This window comes from Poecilia latipinna, unplaced genomic scaffold (assembly GCF_001443285.1).
Source record: "Poecilia latipinna isolate Pla-1442-1.1 unplaced genomic scaffold, P_latipinna-1.0 Scaffold790, whole genome shotgun sequence".
Classification (NCBI taxonomy): domain Eukaryota; kingdom Metazoa; phylum Chordata; class Actinopteri; order Cyprinodontiformes; family Poeciliidae; genus Poecilia; species Poecilia latipinna.
In genome coordinates this window covers 171,736-191,828 of record NW_015113406.1, presented here as the reverse complement: position 1 = coordinate 191,828, position 20,093 = coordinate 171,736, and the positions used below count along the sequence as shown (strand labels likewise).

The window sequence follows — 20,093 nt, the reverse complement described above, 5'->3', positions numbered from 1 at the left end:
CTATTTCGTGAAGAAGGAAGTTACGCTATTGCCTTCTTTCAAGGTTTTTGTGTCATTTCCTTCAGTGGTTCTTGGCGCAGCGCCACCACAGGTGAGGAGGGAAACAGATGTTTCAAATATTTTTTTTGTTTGACACAATGCAGAGAACCACACCAGCTGAAAATGTAACAAATGTAAATTTTTTCCCCAATCAAACTGAGTCTGGACCATGAGCTGTGAAAATGCCTTTACTCTAAACTACAACTAAGAGTGCATTCGCAGCAATCCTGCTTAATCTGCTTTAATCTAACTCTAGTGTGTTTGCGGAGGTGTGAATCCACAATTGAACTCTGGTCCGCCTAAAATCTTCAGTCTCAATTCTGTTGAAGTGAACTCTAGTGCAGTTCAAATGTGAACGCCAAGCGGACCGGAGGCCACAGCAAAAGCAGGAAGAGGATTAGAGTGCAGGGCATTCTGGGCAAATACAACTAAACCAAAACAGTGTTAGAGGAAAGAATGGCTTGTGTTTTTTACCTACAACCACTAAAATCTAATACTACTCCATTTTTGTTAACGTTTTGTAAAAAAAAGGAAGTTTTTATGTAATTTCCTTCAGGAGTTTCCCACAGGTGAGGAGGGGAACAAGTTTCTCAATTATTTTGGCTCGTTTGACAAAATGTAAAAACGAAACACACCAGCTGAAAATGTAATAAAAGTTGCATCTTTGGTCCCCAACCGAACCAAGGTGTGAAAACATCCAAGTATCACTGACCGTAGCTCCAGACGTCACTCTGATGGGTGAACTTTCTGTGCAGAATAGACTCCAAAGCCATCCATTTAATCGGCACCTTTAAATCCAGAAACACCAGTCAGGCAATGGAAGCTGAAGTTCTGATGTTGTAGTTTGGTGTCGTAGTCCAGCCTCACCTTTCCTCCATCGGCGTGATACTCTGTCTCGTCTATGTCCAGCAGACGGGCCAGGCCGAAGTCAGTGATCTTCACATGGTTTGGGTTCTTCACCAGAACGTTGCGGGCGGCCAGATCTCTGTGGACCAACCGAATGTCCTCCAGATAATTCATCCCCTACGCCAACACACAGATTCATCAAGCTGGAGCCGAAGCAAAAGCCGAAGGCGGAAAAACCAGAGAGTCGTTATCGAGAGGTACCTTGGCAATCTGGACACACCAGTTGAGGAGGCACTGGGAACCGATGCGATCCTTGTTCTCCCTGACGTAGTCGAGGAGGCAGCCATACGGCATGAGCTGAGTGACCAGCTGCACGGCGGACGTCAGGCAAATCCCCAGGAGGCGACACACATAAGGGCTGGTGACTGACGCCATCACAAACGCCTCCTGGGAGCAAACAGACAGGAGATGCTGCAGGACTCTGGTCCAGAAACACATTTTCATTTTGGGTCACATCAAGATCATGATGACCCCAAAGGGACGGTTTTATTGGTAAACCAATTAACATAATCTTAAAATATTAATAAATAGCGGTCTCTGCATTCTATAAATAGTTCGTAATATTAAATACTGAACATGTTTTTACATTGATCAGTCCCAACAGGATATTGTGATTGTTTTTGTGATTTGTTGTGCTAAATTAGAAATATTTGCAAGAAATTTTGCTATACGTTTTGCTTACGTTACATGTGACAACAACTTGACATCAAGTAAGGCTGAAGCAGCATTGCAGTAGAAAAAATACTGCAGAAAACTCAAATTTTACCAAGTATTTTGATCTATTTTAGTGCAAATATCTTAGTCAACTTAAAATAAGAAAACTAAAGTATAAGCAACTTTTCAGCAACAAGTAGGAGCTTGTTTTATGAAAATAATTCCTTAATATTGATGAAAAACTACTAGTTCACCTGGCAGAATATTTCACTTATGTCACAATCAACTGGAGTTGCACCGTTACCTAGCAACACCAGCCAAGCCCAGCCCGTCTCCTAGCAACCCAGTTCTAGTTCCACTGATAATTACTTCATTTGTAGCAAAACATTTTTCCATGTTCCAGTGGAACAAGCACTTTTTCATCAATATTAAGAAATCATTGACATAAAATAAGCTTGTATTTCTTGCTGACAACTTAATTGTAAGTTAGCTTTGTCTTATTTCAAGTGTGTTAAGATATTTTCACTAGAAACTGAACCACAAATACAAAAAGTTTATGTTTTTTGCAATGCAGATGGATGCTAGCTCTACTAAACCCAACAATTTTTACCAAAGTTTTGCAAGCATGCATTAGCGATAAAAGCAAAAGATGCGGGAATCGGTTGAATTTCTACAAAAAACTGGAAGGACTGATTGATGTAATTTGGTGTCTGGAGTGTAGAGGACCTCATAAAACGCTATATTGGTTGAATTTGACATATTTGCTCCAATCTGTTTTTCACTCACATCAAGAATGTCTTTGTTGCCTTTTGGTGAGGTGTTCTCCCTCAAGACTTTAATGGCCACCGGTATTGTTATGTGTTCTCCTTCTGGAGCCCACACCCCCTAAAACAGCAATTATTTTTGGAAAAAATAAAGTTATCTTAAATATAGACAGAAAAAGAAAAACACAAAACATTTAGTGTGCATACCTTATAGACAGTCCCAAAGGCCCCTGCACCCAGAGGCCTGAGCTTTTTCAGCTCCGTCTCTTTCAGGATTCGCATCTGAGCCTGGTTCGGAGACGCACCGCTCGGCGTCAACGGCTCCACCAGCTGCAGAGAGGAAACAAGGCGCAGATTAAACAACATCAGTCTGATAAAAACAAAAACCCAAGCAAACTGTGATCCAATCACTGCCAGCGCTCACCTCCTGTTCCTGCAGGTACCTCCTCATGGTCTCCTTCCTCTTCATTTTTGTCTGTCTCTTCAGATAAAAGACCAGCAGACCCAGCAAGATGATGAAGAGCGCGACTCCACCGATTGCAGCAGCGATGGTTGTGCCCGAACTAAACAGAGAGGAGACGGTTAGGAAATGTTCTGATTTGGACATGTATTGTGGATCCTCAAGGATTGGCTTTAGGTCCCAAACTGTTCATATTGACATGTATAAGATTTATATAATTTGCTGATGATACCAATATTTTCTCTTCTGGTCAGAGTTTACATACAGTTTGCATATGTAACAGGGTTTTATTTTAACTTAAAATGTGTCTATTTATTCTTTGAATTTATTTTGTTTAGTCAAGTTTTTCTCCAGACATTTATTGGTGTAATAGGTTAACGCTGCTCTTGGCAGTTGGTGGTTCCCATAGTAACCGGTAACCGAAAGCTCCTCCCATTTTTTTTTCTGTTGGTGTTTGTAACTGAAGTATGTGTTAGGATCAGCTCTGTTTTCTTTACAAATGTGATATTTTAACATATTTTTAGACAACTTTAATAAAAATATTATGAATTGCTTCATGAGTAATTTTGCTATGTTTTGTGTACGTTTTTAACTGTTAATATTAACATGATCCATTTTAGCTACGTTTAATTTTACAGTTGTTAGCTAACAGCTAACTGCTGTTATAAAGAGACAGCTAACTGCTGTTAGCTAACAGCAAAAAAACACAAAAATCTTGCAGCGCTCCTTGAAAATATCTGAAGTTCAAGCATTTTCAGGGATTTCAGGCATCCTTAAAGCAGCATCAAAAGCGTGATTCTACCCAGTCTTGGTGTCAATGGGGCAGCCTCTCTCATCCATCATGGTGCAGCTGAAATTAGAGGGTCTTGGTGTGAGTTACTGTCACATGTTCGGTGTGTTTGCTTGGGTTTCTCAGTCTGCATGTGCGTGTTCACTCACGACAGTGTGCAGTTAGTGTTGCAGGGCAGACAGTGTCGCGTTTCATTGCTGTATTTCCACACAGTTTGTTGATCTTCCTTCACTCCGCTGGGACAACGTTCCACACAAATCTTTTCATCCTGATAGTGCAGACACTCGGTGCAGTGGTCTGGACCCTGGAGGCAGAGGAAGGTTTAAAGTGAAAAGAGAACTCATTTAAAAACAACCTCACTTGACCACAAACATGACTTCCCAACGGAGGCTAAGTGCCTTACCCCCCAGCCAAGGATGCCTATCAATCTGCGTATTGGTGTATAAATGTGCGCTCGTTTGTGAATGTCACTGGGTGAATGTGGCTTTGGTTTAAAGAGCATTTAATGGTCAATAGGACTAGAAAAACACAATATAAATTCAGTCCAATAATAGTATAGCATAGCATCCTAATAATACAACAGTATGTTAAACTGCAGTATGGTACAATACAGTATAACGCATGGATGTTTGTGTTATTATATGGTACAGTATGCTATATGGTATGGTGTGGTGTATGGTACGGTATATGCCAGTGTACCCTGGTCTCCAAGGCAAACTGCCCTGAATGTTTACATGTTTTCCTGCATCTGATTCAGATAATTGCAGTTCAGCAAGAGCCTGTTAATTGGTCTAATTGGTCATCAACTGAAATCAGGTGTGCTAAAGCAGGAAGATATCCAAAACATGCAGGGTGGTGTGCCCTGGGGACCACGGTTGAAAAACAATGGATGGTAGCTCTTGAGGCCTGGACTTGGGGACCCCTGGTGTAAGGTATATTATACGGTATATGGTAAATCAATCAATCAAGTTTATTTGTATAGCATATTTCAGCAGCAAACAGTTCAAGGTGCTCTACGTAACAAAAACACAATATTATAAAGTTATGAGGAAAACTCCAAATGGTAGTTAAATGACATGATATGTGGTATGGAATGGTAAATGGTATAGTACAGTATGTTAAGGTACGGAATGATATGGTGTATAGTAACCTAGGCCACGGTATGCTATGGTATGGTAAATGGTGTATGGTAAATGGTGTGTGCTGTACATTATGAAACATGGTGTTTGGTAAACAGTGGTATGTTGTGGTGTTGTACAGTATGGCGTCTTACCGGGCCGTGGCAGGATGCAGAGGCGTTCAGAGGTCGACACTCATCATGGCAGGTTTTGCACAAAAACCCATCAACGTATTCAGGAGCAGCTCTGCAACAGAACGGATGAAATATTACATCCCAAACCACAGTCTGGCTTCAGCTGCATGATGTCATTAGATGCCTCAACCAGAGTTAACTACGTTATAAAGAGACGGTAATATCATCATGTTTTTAAAACCCTTTCCATTAATGTACTTGAATGTTAAAGTGTCAAAGCAGACGTGATGTTTGGACGACCTTTACCCCTGATAGTCACACTGCTCCACACACACGGTGCCTCGCTGGAACGTCTTGCATGACACGCACTGGCCGGGCCCCGGGCCCCAGCAACCCCCCTCACACAGCGGATGGCAAACACGCCTCTCCTTCTCTGGAAATACAAACAGCAAATGAAGCACATAACACCTTTTAATATGCGATTTCTGTTGGCTTAATATCAAATCAGCAAATCTTGAGAATAAAGTTGGATTATCACAGGAATAAAGTTATAAGATTATGACTCTTGTAATTTTATTATTTTTAGCATGGTCCTAATACCCCATCATAGTGTTGCTCTATTGTATAAAATCCAAGCAAAACACGCTGAAGTTCACGGACAAAAAGTTTTAAAACCTTACAGGGGTGTGAATACTTTTTGCAATGACTTGTGAGCGCCGGGCGTTGAGCTCCAGACCAGCCATTTTGGTTTCTACGTTTCCTGTCTGAGCGTTGACCTACCGCACACGCTGGGTTCCCGGTTGAGGCCGACGATGCGCTGCGGCCCCTCGGTGGGGTGGAGGATCGACGCCCAGGGCAGAGAGTCGGTGTAGCACAGCTCCGAGTTGTTGTACAACAACACCAGGCCTCCGCTGACGCTGTGCAGCGAACGCAGCCCCAGAGACTGGATGTGCAGATTCTGGATGGCCAGTGAAAACACGCCCCTAAAACAGAAATCACATCAACATCTAAACTACTCAACCCAGGTATGTTAACGAATAACACACCTGACTTATTCTGCTGCGATAAAAACACTTCCCAGAGACTGTGGCATTTCCCGCTGGTTAAAGCGTCAGAGCTGGCTAATAATTAGCATTTATTACCGTTACCAGACGGAAAAACGTGCAAACAAAGAGACACTGTGAGTGGATGGACTTTAAAAGGCAGGCATTCAGTGCATTCAGTGTTTCTGGGTCTCCGTTTAACCATTTAGGCACAAAATGGCCGAGCGTCGCAGTTTCTGGGTTTCCAGTTGCAAAGAATTCAAAAGGAGAAGCAGAGATACAGCAAGAATAAAAACAAAAGGAATTTAGAAAATGGATTCAGTCTTATTCTCTTTAAGATGTGGTTCATTTTTACATACTATAGAAGAAGACGCAAAGTTGTTAATCTTAAACATTATAACTCAGAACTGAGAGAATGCAAGAATAGAGCCGGCCTAAGGTACAAGAGAACTTTGCATCCTCACAAACTCCACCATAAATCCTTTAGTTTTAAGTTTCCTGTTGGAAAATCCATTTTCCCTGGTCACTTTTTTCTTATTTCTCTCCCACGCAGGTTTTCCGTTAAGACTCTGCTAGAGAAATACACCGCCGAGCCCATCGATGATTCATCCGAAGAGTTCATCAATTTTGCAGCAGTCCTTGAACACATCCTCAGCCACCGTTTTAAAGGTAGACCAGTATATCACAGCCCAACTTCAGGTTGAAAACCAAAGTAATGAGACGCTGGATTGTTCCTTAACAATCATTAAGTTACCCGGATTTAAATTTAACTGGTTTGTGGTTATGATGCGCCATTTATAAAAGTTACAGTTAAAAATTAACAGCTATAATTTGGATTATTTAGACTGTAATGAGGGTAAAAAAAAAGTGGGTTAATTTAAGCGTATGTTTTCCACGCTCCTTCAACCTTCCTTCGGGGGAGAAGAAGATGGGGGGGCCGATTTATGTTTTCGCATCCACCTGAATAATGTGTAGTGGCGCCACTGTGTTCAAGTGACTGCTGTCTCAGCGTTACTTGATGTCAAGTTATAGTCAATGAGCGATAGAGCGATTAATAAAAGGTCACATTTAACATCATATCATCAAAATCTGTGATGTTGATTGCAGAAAACCACAAAAACCATCCTGGATGGACTGATTGCTGTGAAAAGATGTTCAATATTATGTTATTTAAGAAACACTTATTGAATGCTGATATTTATTTATTGATATTTTAACAATTTAATTGTTTTTCTCAATACGATCTGGCCCTTTAAGAACATTCAGATTTTTGATCTGGACCAAAATGGAAATGAGTTTGATGCCCCTGAAATACAGGATAAAAACAAGTGAATCATGGACCATTTTGAATGTAAACAAGAATAAAGAGTGACATATTTGCTGGTGGAATGATGTCACAGCAAAGGAAGACTCTGTGATGTCACAGGCGATGAGGTCTGTGATGTCATCAACTGCAGAATTGTATGAAACACAAATCTGCATATCTTTCATTGCTTGCAATATCACTGACCCGTTCAGACATTCGCAAAGCTCTTTTCAGGTAGTTTACCGATCAACGATTTAGTGTATTTAGGAGAAGATGTCTCATCATACGCCGATATACCAGAGTGGAGTGATGGGGCCCCATCACTCCACGAGAAGGGGAGTCCAGCAAAACCCCCAAGGCAGGTTCCCTCCTGCGGACCCGAATGCCTTTCACAGGGAAATCCAACGACTGCGATCCCTCCTGGAAATGGAAAGAGCCAGAAGTTTTGAAGGCAACCAGAAACTGGCCCACCTGGAGGCAGAACTGGAAGAGACCAAACTCCAGTTAAAAAGGCAGAAAGCTCTCAAAGAAACTTTTATTAACAAGAACAAAGAGGTCAAGAGGGAACTTGAGAGAGTAGAGAAGTTCAGTGATCCAGCGGTCCTTAACGCTGCAGTCATTGCTTCCAAGGTTCACAACGATGTGAAATGCAAGAAGAAGAAGGACTTGCAGCAAGATTTTGAGGAATTGAAGGTGGCCCACCTCCTCAGCCAGGAATCCTTTGTAGCTGAAATACAGGCTGAGAGAGAAAAAAGCAAGACCCTCCAAGAAGAACTGGACGCAGTGCAGACTTCCTACAAGGAGCTGCGCTCCAGGTACGAAGCCGACGTTTCTAAGGTGAAGCAGGAGGCCGAGACACAAAAACTTTGTGAAGCGAAGCTTATTGAGGAACGACGGCTTCTGGAGGATCTGAGAGCCGAGAAGGACCATATGTTTCAGGACATGTCAGAGAAGATCGCTCTACTGCAAGACAACGAGAAACTGTTGAAGGAAGAAATGAACCAGGTCAAACTTTCGTACAACAATCTCATCTGCCAGTACGAAAGCCAAGTTTCTGGATTGGAAAGAGACATGAAAACATATCGACAGCAGGTGAAGGACGAGAAAGAGGCCAACTCAAAAAGAGCGAATGAGAACCTGCAGCTCATCGACACACTGAGAGCTGAGAAGGAGGAGATGTTCCAAAAAATGTCTAGAGAAATCACAATAATGCAAAAGATGGAGAAGCTGCTGCTAGATGACCTTGATCGAGTTCACCTGTCAAAAGATGAGCTAAAAAGTAAGTATAATACAGACGTTATGGAATTACAGCAGCAGCTCGACACATACAAGCAGAAGACAAAGAAGGAGGAAACGGCTCTTGTAAAGAGAGAACAGAACGAGAAGCTGATCCATGAGCTACAGCGTAGATTTTCTGCTGCACTCCACCAGAAAGTAGAAAACCTGGAGCTCCAGCTAATTCAGGAGAGAGAAGCTCATGTGAAGAAATCGGAGGAGGACGTGGCTGAGCTGGAGAAAGTCAAAGCTTTGTACCAACAGCTAACCTGCCGGTATGAATCCGATGTAACCTCTGTGGAACAACAAGTAAAAAAATATCAGGAGATGAGTTTTGTGAACGAGTTGGAAAGAGCAAAACAAGATCTACTGGTGCAAGACTCTCTGAGAGGTGAGAAGGAAGATCTCCAAGGGCAGGAGGAAGAAAACACGCAGAGCCCAGTCAGCCTGGTCAAAGCTGTAAGCCAAGAGGTTTCCTCAGAGGAGGATCTATCAGGAGAAACCTTATCAGTCTCTTCCTCAGATCCGGAATCTGCGGAAGAGACTGAAATCGCTGCAGAAACCATCCTGGAGGATTTGGTCGATCCAGGCACTGAAACCATCCAGGATGGTAAAAGGAAGAAATCCAAAATTTCTATTTGGAAAAAAATTCGAAACACATTGGGATTGAAGAAAAATAAAAGTAAACAAAGGAGTGAAGATCAGGCCTGAGAATGAGGAGAAAGACGTGCGAGAGCGGAACCGTGGACAGGAACCAAACCCATGGAGGTGGCAGCCTCTGAACGGTGAAACGCTCCGTCAAGATCAAATTTAAAAAGACAAAGTTTCCCCCCTTTGACAAACTAGAAAAAAGATCTCTTCCCAGCCCAATTGTAAAAAAACGTGGCCAGCACGGTGGTGCAGCAGTTAGCGCTGCGCCTTCACAGAGATGATCTGTGTGGAGTTTGCATGTTCTCCCTGTGTTTGCGTGGGTTTTCTCCGGGTGCTCCGGTTCCCCCCACAGCTCCCAAAACATGTCGGTCAGGTCAGTTGGTCGCTGTAAATTGCCCCCAAGACAGTTTAAGAAACTCCAGACATGTGCAGTGTTATTGTTAAGCTAACCGGGCGTTAGCCCTTTTCCCTTCGCTGTTCTAGCAGCAGACGGCTCGATGTTTGTAGCAACACATTGATTCAAGAATTAAATTTCTTCCTTTAATAGTAATGATTTCTGTTTATTTTCACTGTACTTGTGCTTTTATGGTTTGTCCTTTAGTTTTGCCTTTTCTACTCACTTTTTGTATTGAATTGCACTGAATTGTAGCTCGTTATGCTGTTTAAGTCCCAATTTTAAAACAGATTAGCAAAAGGATTTTTCAGGGCGGCTGTGGCTCTGTGGGTAGATGGTCTTCTTGTGACCAGAAGGTTGTGAGTTCAATTCCAGCTTCCTCAGCCACATGTTGAGTTGCCCTGGGGTAGGGCACTGAGCAGCACACTGCCCCCCAACATGCATGTCAGTGTGTAAATGCAATTGTAGTGTGAAGCACTTTGAGTGATCAACATGACCAGCAAGGCCCTTCATAAGTTCAGTCCATTTACCTTTGATAAATCCTGTTTTTATACCAAACATAAAGCTGATTTAACACGTTTGGACCTTTTCAGTTCGGACCCTGAAGAAGCCCAAACTTGTTATATCTGGTTTGTTTGTTATAAGAAACAAACAGGTTTTATCAAAGATAAAAGTTACTGTGTGATCTTTATGTTATGATTTAGAATAACGGATTCAAGATAGTATAACAAACTTAACAAAAAAGTGCAATTTAACATGAAAAACTGTAGAAAAGGGAAAAAAGAAGAACAATCCATGAAAGTATGAAAACAGAGAATTTAATCAGAAATCATTTCTATTTCAGGAAGAAATCGATTCTTAGATGAAGACTTTGTAATAAATATAAAGGTTTTGTGTTGTTGAGCTTATGAGTCGTCTGCTGCTACAAAAGAGAAGGAAAAGGGGCTGGAAATGCCCAATTCGCTTACATTTTAACCAGCTTNCCACGCTCCTTCAACCTTCCTTCGGGGGAGAAGAAGATGGGGGGGCCGATTTATGTTTTCGCATCCACCTGAATAATGTGTAGTGGCGCCACTGTGTTCAAGTGACTGCTGTCTCAGCGTTACTTGATGTCAAGTTATAGTCAATGAGCGATAGAGCGATTAATAAAAGGTCACATTTAACATCATATCATCAAAATCTGTGATGTTGATTGCAGAAAACCACAAAAACCATCCTGGATGGACTGATTGCTGTGAAAAGATGTTCAATATTATGTTATTTAAGAAACACTTATTGAATGCTGATATTTATTTATTGATATTTTAACAATTTAATTGTTTTTCTCAATACGATCTGGCCCTTTAAGAACATTCAGATTTTTGATCTGGACCAAAATGGAAATGAGTTTGATGCCCCTGAAATACAGGATAAAAACAAGTGAATCATGGACCATTTTGAATGTAAACAAGAATAAAGAGTGACATATTTGCTGGTGGAATGATGTCACAGCAAAGGAAGACTCTGTGATGTCACAGGCGATGAGGTCTGTGATGTCATCAACTGCAGAATTGTATGAAACACAAATCTGCATATTTTTCATTGCTTGCAATATCACTGACCCGTTCAGACATTCGCAAAGCTCTTTCGAACGTTCAGGTAGTTTACGACGATTTCAGTGATTGAATTTCAGAGAAAATGTTTCATCGTACACCGAGATACCAGAGTGGAGTGATGGGGCCCCATCACTCCACGAGAAGGGGAGTCCAGGACTTGCAGCAAAGCTTTATGGAGTTAAAGATGGTCCAACTCCTCAACCAGGAATCGTTTGTAGCTCAAATACTGGCTGAGAGAGAGAAAAGTAAGGACCTCCAAGAAGAACTGGACAGACTGCAGACGTCCTACAAGGAGCTGCGCTCCAAGTATGAAGCCGACATTTCTCAGGTGAGGCAGGAGGCCGAGACACAAAAGCTTTGTGAAGCGAAGCTTTATGAAGAGAGGCTTAGTGAGCAACAACGGCTCCTGGAGAATCTGAGAGCTGAAAAGGACCAAATGTCAAAAAACATCGCTTTCCTGCAAGACCGCGAGAAACTTTTGAAAGAAGACTTGAATCAGATGAAACGTTCCAACAATAAACACATCTGCAAGCATAGGATCGAAGTTTCTGCACTCAAACAAGACTTGGAAACGTATCGACAGCAGGTGGAGCACGAGAAAGAGGCCAACTCAAAAAGAGCGAATGAGAACCTGCAGCTCATCGACACACTGAGAGCTGAGAAGGAGGAGATGTTCCAAAAAATGTCTAGAGAAATCACAATAATGCAAAAGACGGAGAAGCTGCTGCTAGATGACCTTGATCGAGTTCACCTGTCAAAAGATGAGCTAAAAAGTAAGTATAATACAGACGTTATGGAATTACAGCAGCAGCTCGACACATACAAGCAGAAGACAAAGAAGGAGGAAACGGCTCTTGTAAAGAGAGAACAGAACGAGAAGCTGATCCATGAGCTACAGCGTAGATTTTCTGCTGCACTCCACCAGAAAGTAGAAAACCTGGAGCTCCAGCTAATTCAGGAGAGAGAAGCTCATCAGCAGAAATCGGAGGCCGTCCTCCTTGAAAACACGACAAAAGAGATTCAACTCCTGAAGGAAAAGGAAAGAGACGCCCAGGCTGAGCTGGAGAAAGTCAAAGCTTTGTACCAACAGCTAACCTGCCGGTATGAATCCGATGTAACCTCTGTGGAACAACAAGTAAAAAAATATCAGGAGATGAGTTTTGTGAACGAGTTGGAAAGAGCAAAACAAGATCTACTGGTGCAAGACTCTCTGAGAGGTGAGAAGGAAGATCTCCAAGGGCAGGAGGAAGAAAACACGCAGAGCCCAGTCAGCCTGGTCAAAGCTGTAAGCCAAGAGGTTTCCTCAGAGGAGGATCTATCAGGAGAAACCTTATCAGTCTCTTCCTCAGATCCGGAATCTGCGGAAGAGACTGAAATCGCTGCAGAAACCATCCTGGAGGATTTGGTCGATCCAGGCACTGGAACCATCCAGGAGGGTAAAAGGAAGAAATCCAAAATTTCTATTTGGAAAAAAATTCGAAACACATTGGGATTGAAGAAAAATAAAAGTAAACAAAGGAGTGAAGATCAGGCCTGAGAATGAGGAGAAAGACGTGCGAGAGCGGAACCGTGGACAGGAACCAAACCCATGGAGGTGGCAGCCTCTGAACGGTGAAACGCTCCGTCAAGATCAAATTTAAAAAGACAAAGTTTCCCCCCTTTGACAAACTAGAAAAAAGATCCCTTCCCAACCCAATTGTAAAAAACGTGGGCAGCGCGGTGGTGCAGCGGTTAGCGCTGCGCCTTCACAGATATGATCTGTGTGGAGTTTGCATGTTCTCCCTGTGTTTGCGTGGGTTTTCTCCGGGTGCTCCGGTTCCCCCCACATCTCCCAAAACATGTCGGTCAGGTCAGTTGGTCGCTGTAAATTGCCCCCAAGACAGTTTAAGAAACTCCAGACATGTGCAGTGTTATTGTTAAGCTAACCGGGCGTTAGCCCTTTTCCCTTCGCTGTTCTAGCAGCAGACGGCTCGATGTTTGTAGCAACACATTGATTCAAGAATTAAATTTCTTCCTTTAATAGTAATGATTTCTGTTTATTTTCACTGTACTTGTGCTTTTATGGTTTGTCCTTTAGTTTTGCCTTTTCTACTCACTTTTTGTATTGAATTGCACTGAATTGTAGCTCGTTATGCTGTTTAAGTCCCAATTTTAAAACAGATTAGCAAAAGGATTTTTCAGGGCGGCTGTGGCTCTGTGGGTAGATGGTCTTCTTGTGACCAGAAGGTTGTGAGTTCAATTCCAGCTTCCTCAGCCACATGTTGAGTTGCCCTGGGGTAGGGCACTGAGCAGCACACTGCCCCCCAACATGCATGTCAGTGTGTAAATGCAATTGTAGTGTGAAGCACTTTGAGTGATCAACATGACCAGCAAGGCCCTTCATAAGTTCAGTCCATTTACCTTTGATAAATCCTGTTTTTATACCAAACATAAAGCTGATTTAACACGTTTGGACCTTTTCAGTTCGGACCCTGAAGAAGCCCAAACTTGTTATATCTGGTTTGTTTGTTATAAGAAACAAACAGGTTTTATCAAAGATAAAAGTTACTGTGTGATCTTTATGTTATGATTTAGAATAACGGATTCAAGATAGTATAACAAACTTAACAAAAAAGTGCAATTTAACATGAAAAACTGTAGAAAAGGGAAAAAAGAAGAACAATCCATGAAAGTATGAAAACAGAGAATTTAATCAGAAATCATTTCTATTTCAGGAAGAAATCGATTCTTAGATGAAGACTTTGTAATAAATATAAAGGTTTTGTGTTGTTGAGCTTATGAGTCGTCTGCTGCTACAAAAGAGAAGGAAAAGGGGCTGGAAATGCCCAATTCGCTTACATTTTAACCAGCTTTACAATAAAACTGCAAATTATGTTCTGTTTAGGATGTTGGTTGTAGGTTTTGTTTGTCAACCTGGATTTAATGCAGGAATCTGCTGCATGTCATTCCTTCTCTCTCCTCCCAATTCCTGTTCAACCCTCTCATTTTCTCTCTTTCTTACATAATTAATAGGTTACTTAACACACGCACGCACACACACACACACACACACACACACACACACACACACGTCCCCTCCATGGGCTGCCACCTTATCGTGGTGGGGGGGTTTGAGTGTCCCAGTGATCCTAGGAGTTGTGCTGTTGGGGCTTCATGCCCCCCAAAGCAGACGGTCCCAGGTGAGGAACCAGACCAAGTGCAGCCCAAACATCCCTCATCATGAATACGACCGTTGGAAACGGATTCACTCAAAGAAATAACTGTTTGGATTAACAGGAAGCATAACATTTTTGTATTTGTTTATTAAGAACGAGAGTAAATTGGTTTGATTTATGCTTTCTGCATAGATTAATTGAAAGACTTTAAACAGTTTAAATTTTTGGATCTAAATTTAATCTCAAATATTGCTGAAAAGTTGCTTGTAAATTAGTTTTCGTCTTATTTCAAGTGCACCAACATATTTGCATTTGCAATTAGACCAAAAATACTTGGTCAAATTTGAAGTAAAAAAAACAACAACAAACTTTTCCTTTACAATGCAAAAACGCACAAAAAAGTAGTTTTGGTCTAGTTTCTAGTGCAAATATCTTAGCACACCTGAAAAAAAAATAAGACAAAAACATTCAACTAGACATTTCAGCAAGATTCTTTTAAGTCAATAATTAATTTAGACTGATGTAAAAAATACTGGGTACACTGGCAGATTATTTCATTTACAACATGGGAAAACATGCGTTACTATTAATTGAAAGTTTTTGTCTTATTTCAAGTGTACTTACATATTTTCACTGGAAACAACGCAATAAATACTTGTATTTTTTCAGTGTGTTTAATGTATTTTTCATGAAATAACAAAAATAGCATTTACTGATTGATCTGGTTGTTAAAGTTGACAGAAAATTTGCTTGACTTGAGTCATCAGTTAGTGATGCTAGCTGTGAACTTACATGTAGAGCATCCTGCCTCTGATCACCTTGAGGTTCTCAAACACTGAAAGGTTGCTCCATTCCTCCGGCCAGGCATCGATGTACAAATAACCTGCAAACAAAACAGGACTTTTGAGTGGCCTTGTCCAGAAACTTTAAAAGCTTTGCAGGTAAAAGCCAAACATGCCTGCAATCTCCTCCAGCTTCCTGAAGCTTTTCAGCTGCTCCAAGGTCAGCCCGGATGAGTTGGTCACAGGGTCCCTGAACGAAGACAGAGACGACAAAAAAACAGAAATATCCTTTATTAGAAACAGATTCACAGGGATAGAATATAAAATATATAAAATGTTATACAGAAAGGGCAACATTTCAACATAAATGCTATAGTTAAAAGTCCAGAGCAATGTGCAACTGAGTTGTTTATGTAAGAAATAGAAGGAAAAAAACACTTTTATTCTAATATAATGTCCAAAATAAAAAGGTTTCTAGTTACTAAATGTTTACACTGCAAAAACACAAAATTTTTCCTAATAATTTTGGTCTAGTTTCTAGCATAAATAGACTTGAAATAAAACAAAACTAACTCACAAGTAACTTTTCAGCAAGAAATATTAGCTTGTTTTCCTTAATATAGATGAAAATGTCCTAGTTCCACTGGCAGATTACTTCGCGGTGAACTGGCACTCTACCGTTGCCTAGCAACACCAGGCAAGCCAAACCCGTCACCTAGCAACCCTGTTCTAGCTCCACTGGCAGATTATTTCCCTTTCTCATCAATATTAAAGAATTATTCACTTAAAACAAGCTCCTGTATCTTACTAAAAGGTTACTTTTAAGTTAGTTTTGTCTTATTTCAAGTTTACTACAAACTAGACCAGAAATACTTGGTAAGATTTTGTTTTTTTTTGCAGTGCGTTACGTTTGCATTTATTTCCCTGCCTGTGTACAAGGTTTGTACATTTTTCACACGGTAAAATTCAAGCACTTTTCAAGCATTTTCAAGGCAAGTTTACAAACTTTTCCAGCAGCACACTTTAGCGATCGAAACAATACAAATGAACTAAAAAATACAATTTAAATTCAACATTTTATGTCATTAAGTATGTATACTCAAATTTTATGTTTTGAAATATCTCTCTTGCACACACTTTCTTGAGAAAGTTACAAAAACGTTCTTGTTCAGTTCTTTATTATAGAAATAATTTAGGTAAATGTAACTTTTATAACAGCGAAAAAATGTGTATTTTTTGTTGTACTGCAAAAACACAAAACCTTGCAGAGTAATTTTGATTTACTTAGTGCACTTGAAATAGGGCGAAAGTTAATGTCAAGAGACTTTTCAGCAAGAAATAGGAGCTTGGTGTCAGAAAATAATTCCTCAATATCGACTAAAACGTACTCGTTCTATTAGCAGATCATTTCACTCATAATGTGGGGAAAATGTTTTGTTATACAAGTAAAATAATTTATATTTTACTTGTATAACAAAACATTGCTTAATGTTTTTATCAACATTAAGTAGTTATTGACTTAAATAAGCTGTTATGTGTCACTGAAAGTTACTTGTAAGTTCGGTTTGTTCTAAGAAATTTGCACTAGAAACTGGACCAAAAATTTTTGGCAGGATTTTGAGTTTTTGCAGTGAAGTGCAACTGTAAATAACATTTTCCAAATTCAATCAAACAGAACACACTTTATTACTTTTTACCAATATGTATTTGCCTTTATGCAACTAGATACCCTAAACTTTTGTTAGTGAAGGTGAAAAAATAAAAGTTTAGATCAGTTTATTACAAAACTGAATATGAAGAACTTTCAAGGACTTCTTACGGAAATTTTCCAAACCTTGAAAACAAGCATTTCCAAGCAAGTGAGGGACTTCCTTGTTCTCTTCAATCACAGCTGCTTTCATTTCTGGTACTCACTGATAAAATCAGTTTCATTTCATTGTCGTGTTTTTGTCCCCTACCTTGCGAAGCTCTGGGCACGGAAAGCCAGGCTTCCAAAGATCTTGGAACACTTGGTGAACTGACCCACATTGGCAGATGTTACCACGGTAACGCTGTGGTTGTCCACGACGCCCAGGTTGTCCATGCCCAGGCTGTAGCAATCTGTGGCAAAAGTTCAATGTCACCCAGTTAGACAGAAAAACTAATAAATACAAGCAGATTCACAGAAACGACAATGATTAACGTCTGTAAACACGGTGGCAGAACGTTGGAGCAGATTTTTGATCTTTTTGACACTTTTTATCTTTTTTTTTTTTACTTTGGTTGAGGCAAAGTGTGTTTGAAAAGTTATTCCAGCTGGAAGGATTTTTGTTCTCATACTTTTGTCACAATGCTCAGAGTTGGGTAGCAACATTTACTTGAGTTTCTTTCTTGAGAAAAAATTTACTTTTAGGATCATTTTTACTTCCTTGTACTTTTGAGTAATTGTATTATGAAGTATTTCTACTCTTAATTGTGTAAAATTTCTGGATTTTCTACCCACTGAATGAACATTCTGTGTGGAACATATTTCCAAAGATTTTTTAAAGATTTCTTTTAATCTTTAAAAAATTTATATATTTTTTGTACAATTTTACCTCAGTAGCTGCTCCATTATTGAGCCTCAAACTATTTTACTTATAGCTTCTTATAAGTGAAACAATCTGCCAGTGGAACTAGAACTGGGTTGCTAGGTAACGGGCTGGGTTTGCCTGGTGTTGCTAGGCAACAGCGGAATGCCAGTTTTTTGTGAAACAAGTCAAAGAATCTGCCAGTGGAACTACACTTTCATCAATATTAAGGAATTATTTACTTTAAACAAGCTTCTATATCTAGCTATAAAGTTACTTATTAGTTAGTTTTGTCTTATTTCAAGTATCTGCACTAGAAATTACACCAAAAATACTCTGTAATATTTAGTGTTTTGGCAGTTTGCCAAATACTTTTTCACTCGAATAATTTCTTAGACGGCTGCTTTTTAGTTTTACTTGAATAAAAATGTAAATCTTGCTTGAGCACATTATTTTTTTCCACTCTACCAATGAGTGTTAGCAAAACAATGCGTTAGCGTCCCACCTTTGGCGCAGTCAGCTTCACACTTTTCGCATTTCTGTGTTTCAGTGCCGTCTGGCTGCTTGATGATGACTTCCTTGTTGGATCGGGGACAGTTCAAAGTGCAGGCCACTTCCATAGCCAGGTAGTTATCTGAACAGAGAGAGACAGAGTTCAAAGGTTAACCCAGAGTCTCTGAATGTCTTGAGCTGGATTTCTAATCTCAGTTCATACAGGGACACGTCTTGACGCAGGTGGCTCCAAAGCTCAACTTCTTGTTGGGGTTGGGTTTGCTCTGGTAGGTGACGGAGTCGTAGAAGTTGGGTGGGGGGCAGTTCTCTTTGCACATTCCACTATCGTTGAAGTGACGACACGCCTAAGAAGAAGAAGAGGGGGAGAAACGTGAAGAAATGGCTGCAGAAGTAAAACAAAAGAAGTGAAGACGGCGTCATTTACCAAACAGTCCGAGTCTCTGGGTCCGGTGCACCCGGCCGCACACTGCGTGTGACAGCAGTCGCTAGGAAGAGGACCTTTGCATCGCTGACAGCCAGACGCACAATTTGTTCTGGTCACTTTGAACAAGGGGAAAATCAGGAAAAAGCAACACTTTCATTACCCATTTGTTAAAATGTTGCAGCTTCGCCATCAACACCAAGCATTTTTGGTCCATTTTCTAATCCAAATATTTCAGTACATAAAAAAAACTAACTTATAAGTAACTTTTCAGCTAAATGTACGATTTTGTTTTAAGTCAATAATTCCTTCAAATTGATGAAAAGGTTCTGGTTCCACTGGGGAGATTATTTCACAAACAACTGGAACTCTGTCGTTACCTAGCAACACCAGGCAAGTCAAACCCGTTACCTAGCAACCCCGTTCGAGTTCCACTGGCAGATTATTTAACTTGTAGCAATACATCTTTCCCATGTTTTGGAAGAAATAATAAGCTCATTAAACTAGCATTTTTCATTAATGTTAAGGGATTACTGACTTAAAACAAGCTGCTGTATCTTGCTGAAAATGTACTTATGAGTCATTTTGTCTTCATTCAAGTCTATTACGATATTTGCTCTAGAAATTAGACCAAAACTACTTGGTCAGATTTTAGTTTTTACAGTGAAGACTGAAAAGAGAAACTCACGTATTTGACAGTCCTGCTCGGTTTCCCCCCAGCAGTGTCCGTCACATGTAAGATGACAGCTTGGACCTGAACCGGAGAAAAACAAGCAACGGCGGAAAAATGAGCTCACAATTATCACAGTTTCAACAAAAAGTCAAAAAAAAAAAAAGATTCTGCAACGTTTCTCAGCCAATCACTGAGAAACGATACTTAAGTAGCAGAAGAAAACAGAAAGTCACAGGATAATGCATCAACCTGCTGCACCGGGACGTTTGATAAAAAGTACAATAAAAGAATAAAGTGAATGTTAGGTGAAAGAATGAAAAAGGTCATAAACTCCTAGAAGATGGCAGGTTAACACATAATGTTACAAAAGATGCTGGATTAACATGTGAACCAAGAAAGACGTCAAAGACAGAAAACGAAAGTGAACTGGTTTTACAAGTTGCGGATTACAGTAGAGCCAAACGATTAATCAAATTATTCGTGATTATTCGATTGCAGAAATAATTTTCAACTAATTTAGTAATCGATTAACTGGAGCATACAGACTCAACAAAAGAGGTTTTTCTAGCAAATTTTGACTTTTCAAACTCATAATATCAACAGGTCTTTATTTCTAGGAATTTTTACATCAAAATTAAACTTTTTTCCAAGAAACGTTTTCATCAAAAAATGTTGAGATCTTGATTAATCTCAGAATTTCTATTTGTTTCTAGCAAATTTCTGACTTTTTATATTTGGGTGAAGAAAAAAAAATCAAAATTTTTTGAGGAAGTTTTTTTTTTTCCAAAATATTTTTTTTTTTTTTTTTAATTTTTGGGCTTTTTTGCAAAAAATTCCCTTTTTTTTTCTTTTTAAATTTCCTTCCCCTCCC

At 40.1% G+C, this 20,093-nt stretch overlaps 1 protein-coding gene across 3 annotated transcripts in view; it reads right to left on the bottom strand.

Moving 5' to 3' along the window:
- Nucleotides 1–20,093, bottom strand: part of erbb2 (erb-b2 receptor tyrosine kinase 2) — a 43,767-nt gene that overhangs the window by 6,792 nt on the left and 16,882 nt on the right. For all 3 annotated transcript variants that reach the window (XM_015046733.1, XM_015046734.1, XM_015046735.1), the window contains 18 exons: nt 19,238–19,303; nt 18,553–18,668; nt 18,331–18,472; nt 18,121–18,249; nt 17,025–17,166; nt 15,243–15,316; nt 15,077–15,167; nt 5,646–5,848; nt 5,172–5,298; nt 4,887–4,977; nt 3,763–3,917; nt 3,626–3,673; nt 2,788–2,926; nt 2,571–2,693; nt 2,386–2,484; nt 1,147–1,332; nt 907–1,062; nt 752–827 (listed from right to left, as the gene is read on the bottom strand). In XM_015046733.1, the coding sequence (XP_014902219.1) occupies nt 752–827; nt 907–1,062; nt 1,147–1,332; nt 2,386–2,484; nt 2,571–2,693; nt 2,788–2,926; nt 3,626–3,673; nt 3,763–3,917; nt 4,887–4,977; nt 5,172–5,298; nt 5,646–5,848; nt 15,077–15,167; nt 15,243–15,316; nt 17,025–17,166; nt 18,121–18,249; nt 18,331–18,472; nt 18,553–18,668; nt 19,238–19,303 (2,163 nt within the window). The remainder of the gene's footprint in view (nt 1–751; nt 828–906; nt 1,063–1,146; nt 1,333–2,385; nt 2,485–2,570; nt 2,694–2,787; nt 2,927–3,625; nt 3,674–3,762; nt 3,918–4,886; nt 4,978–5,171; nt 5,299–5,645; nt 5,849–15,076; nt 15,168–15,242; nt 15,317–17,024; nt 17,167–18,120; nt 18,250–18,330; nt 18,473–18,552; nt 18,669–19,237; nt 19,304–20,093) is intronic.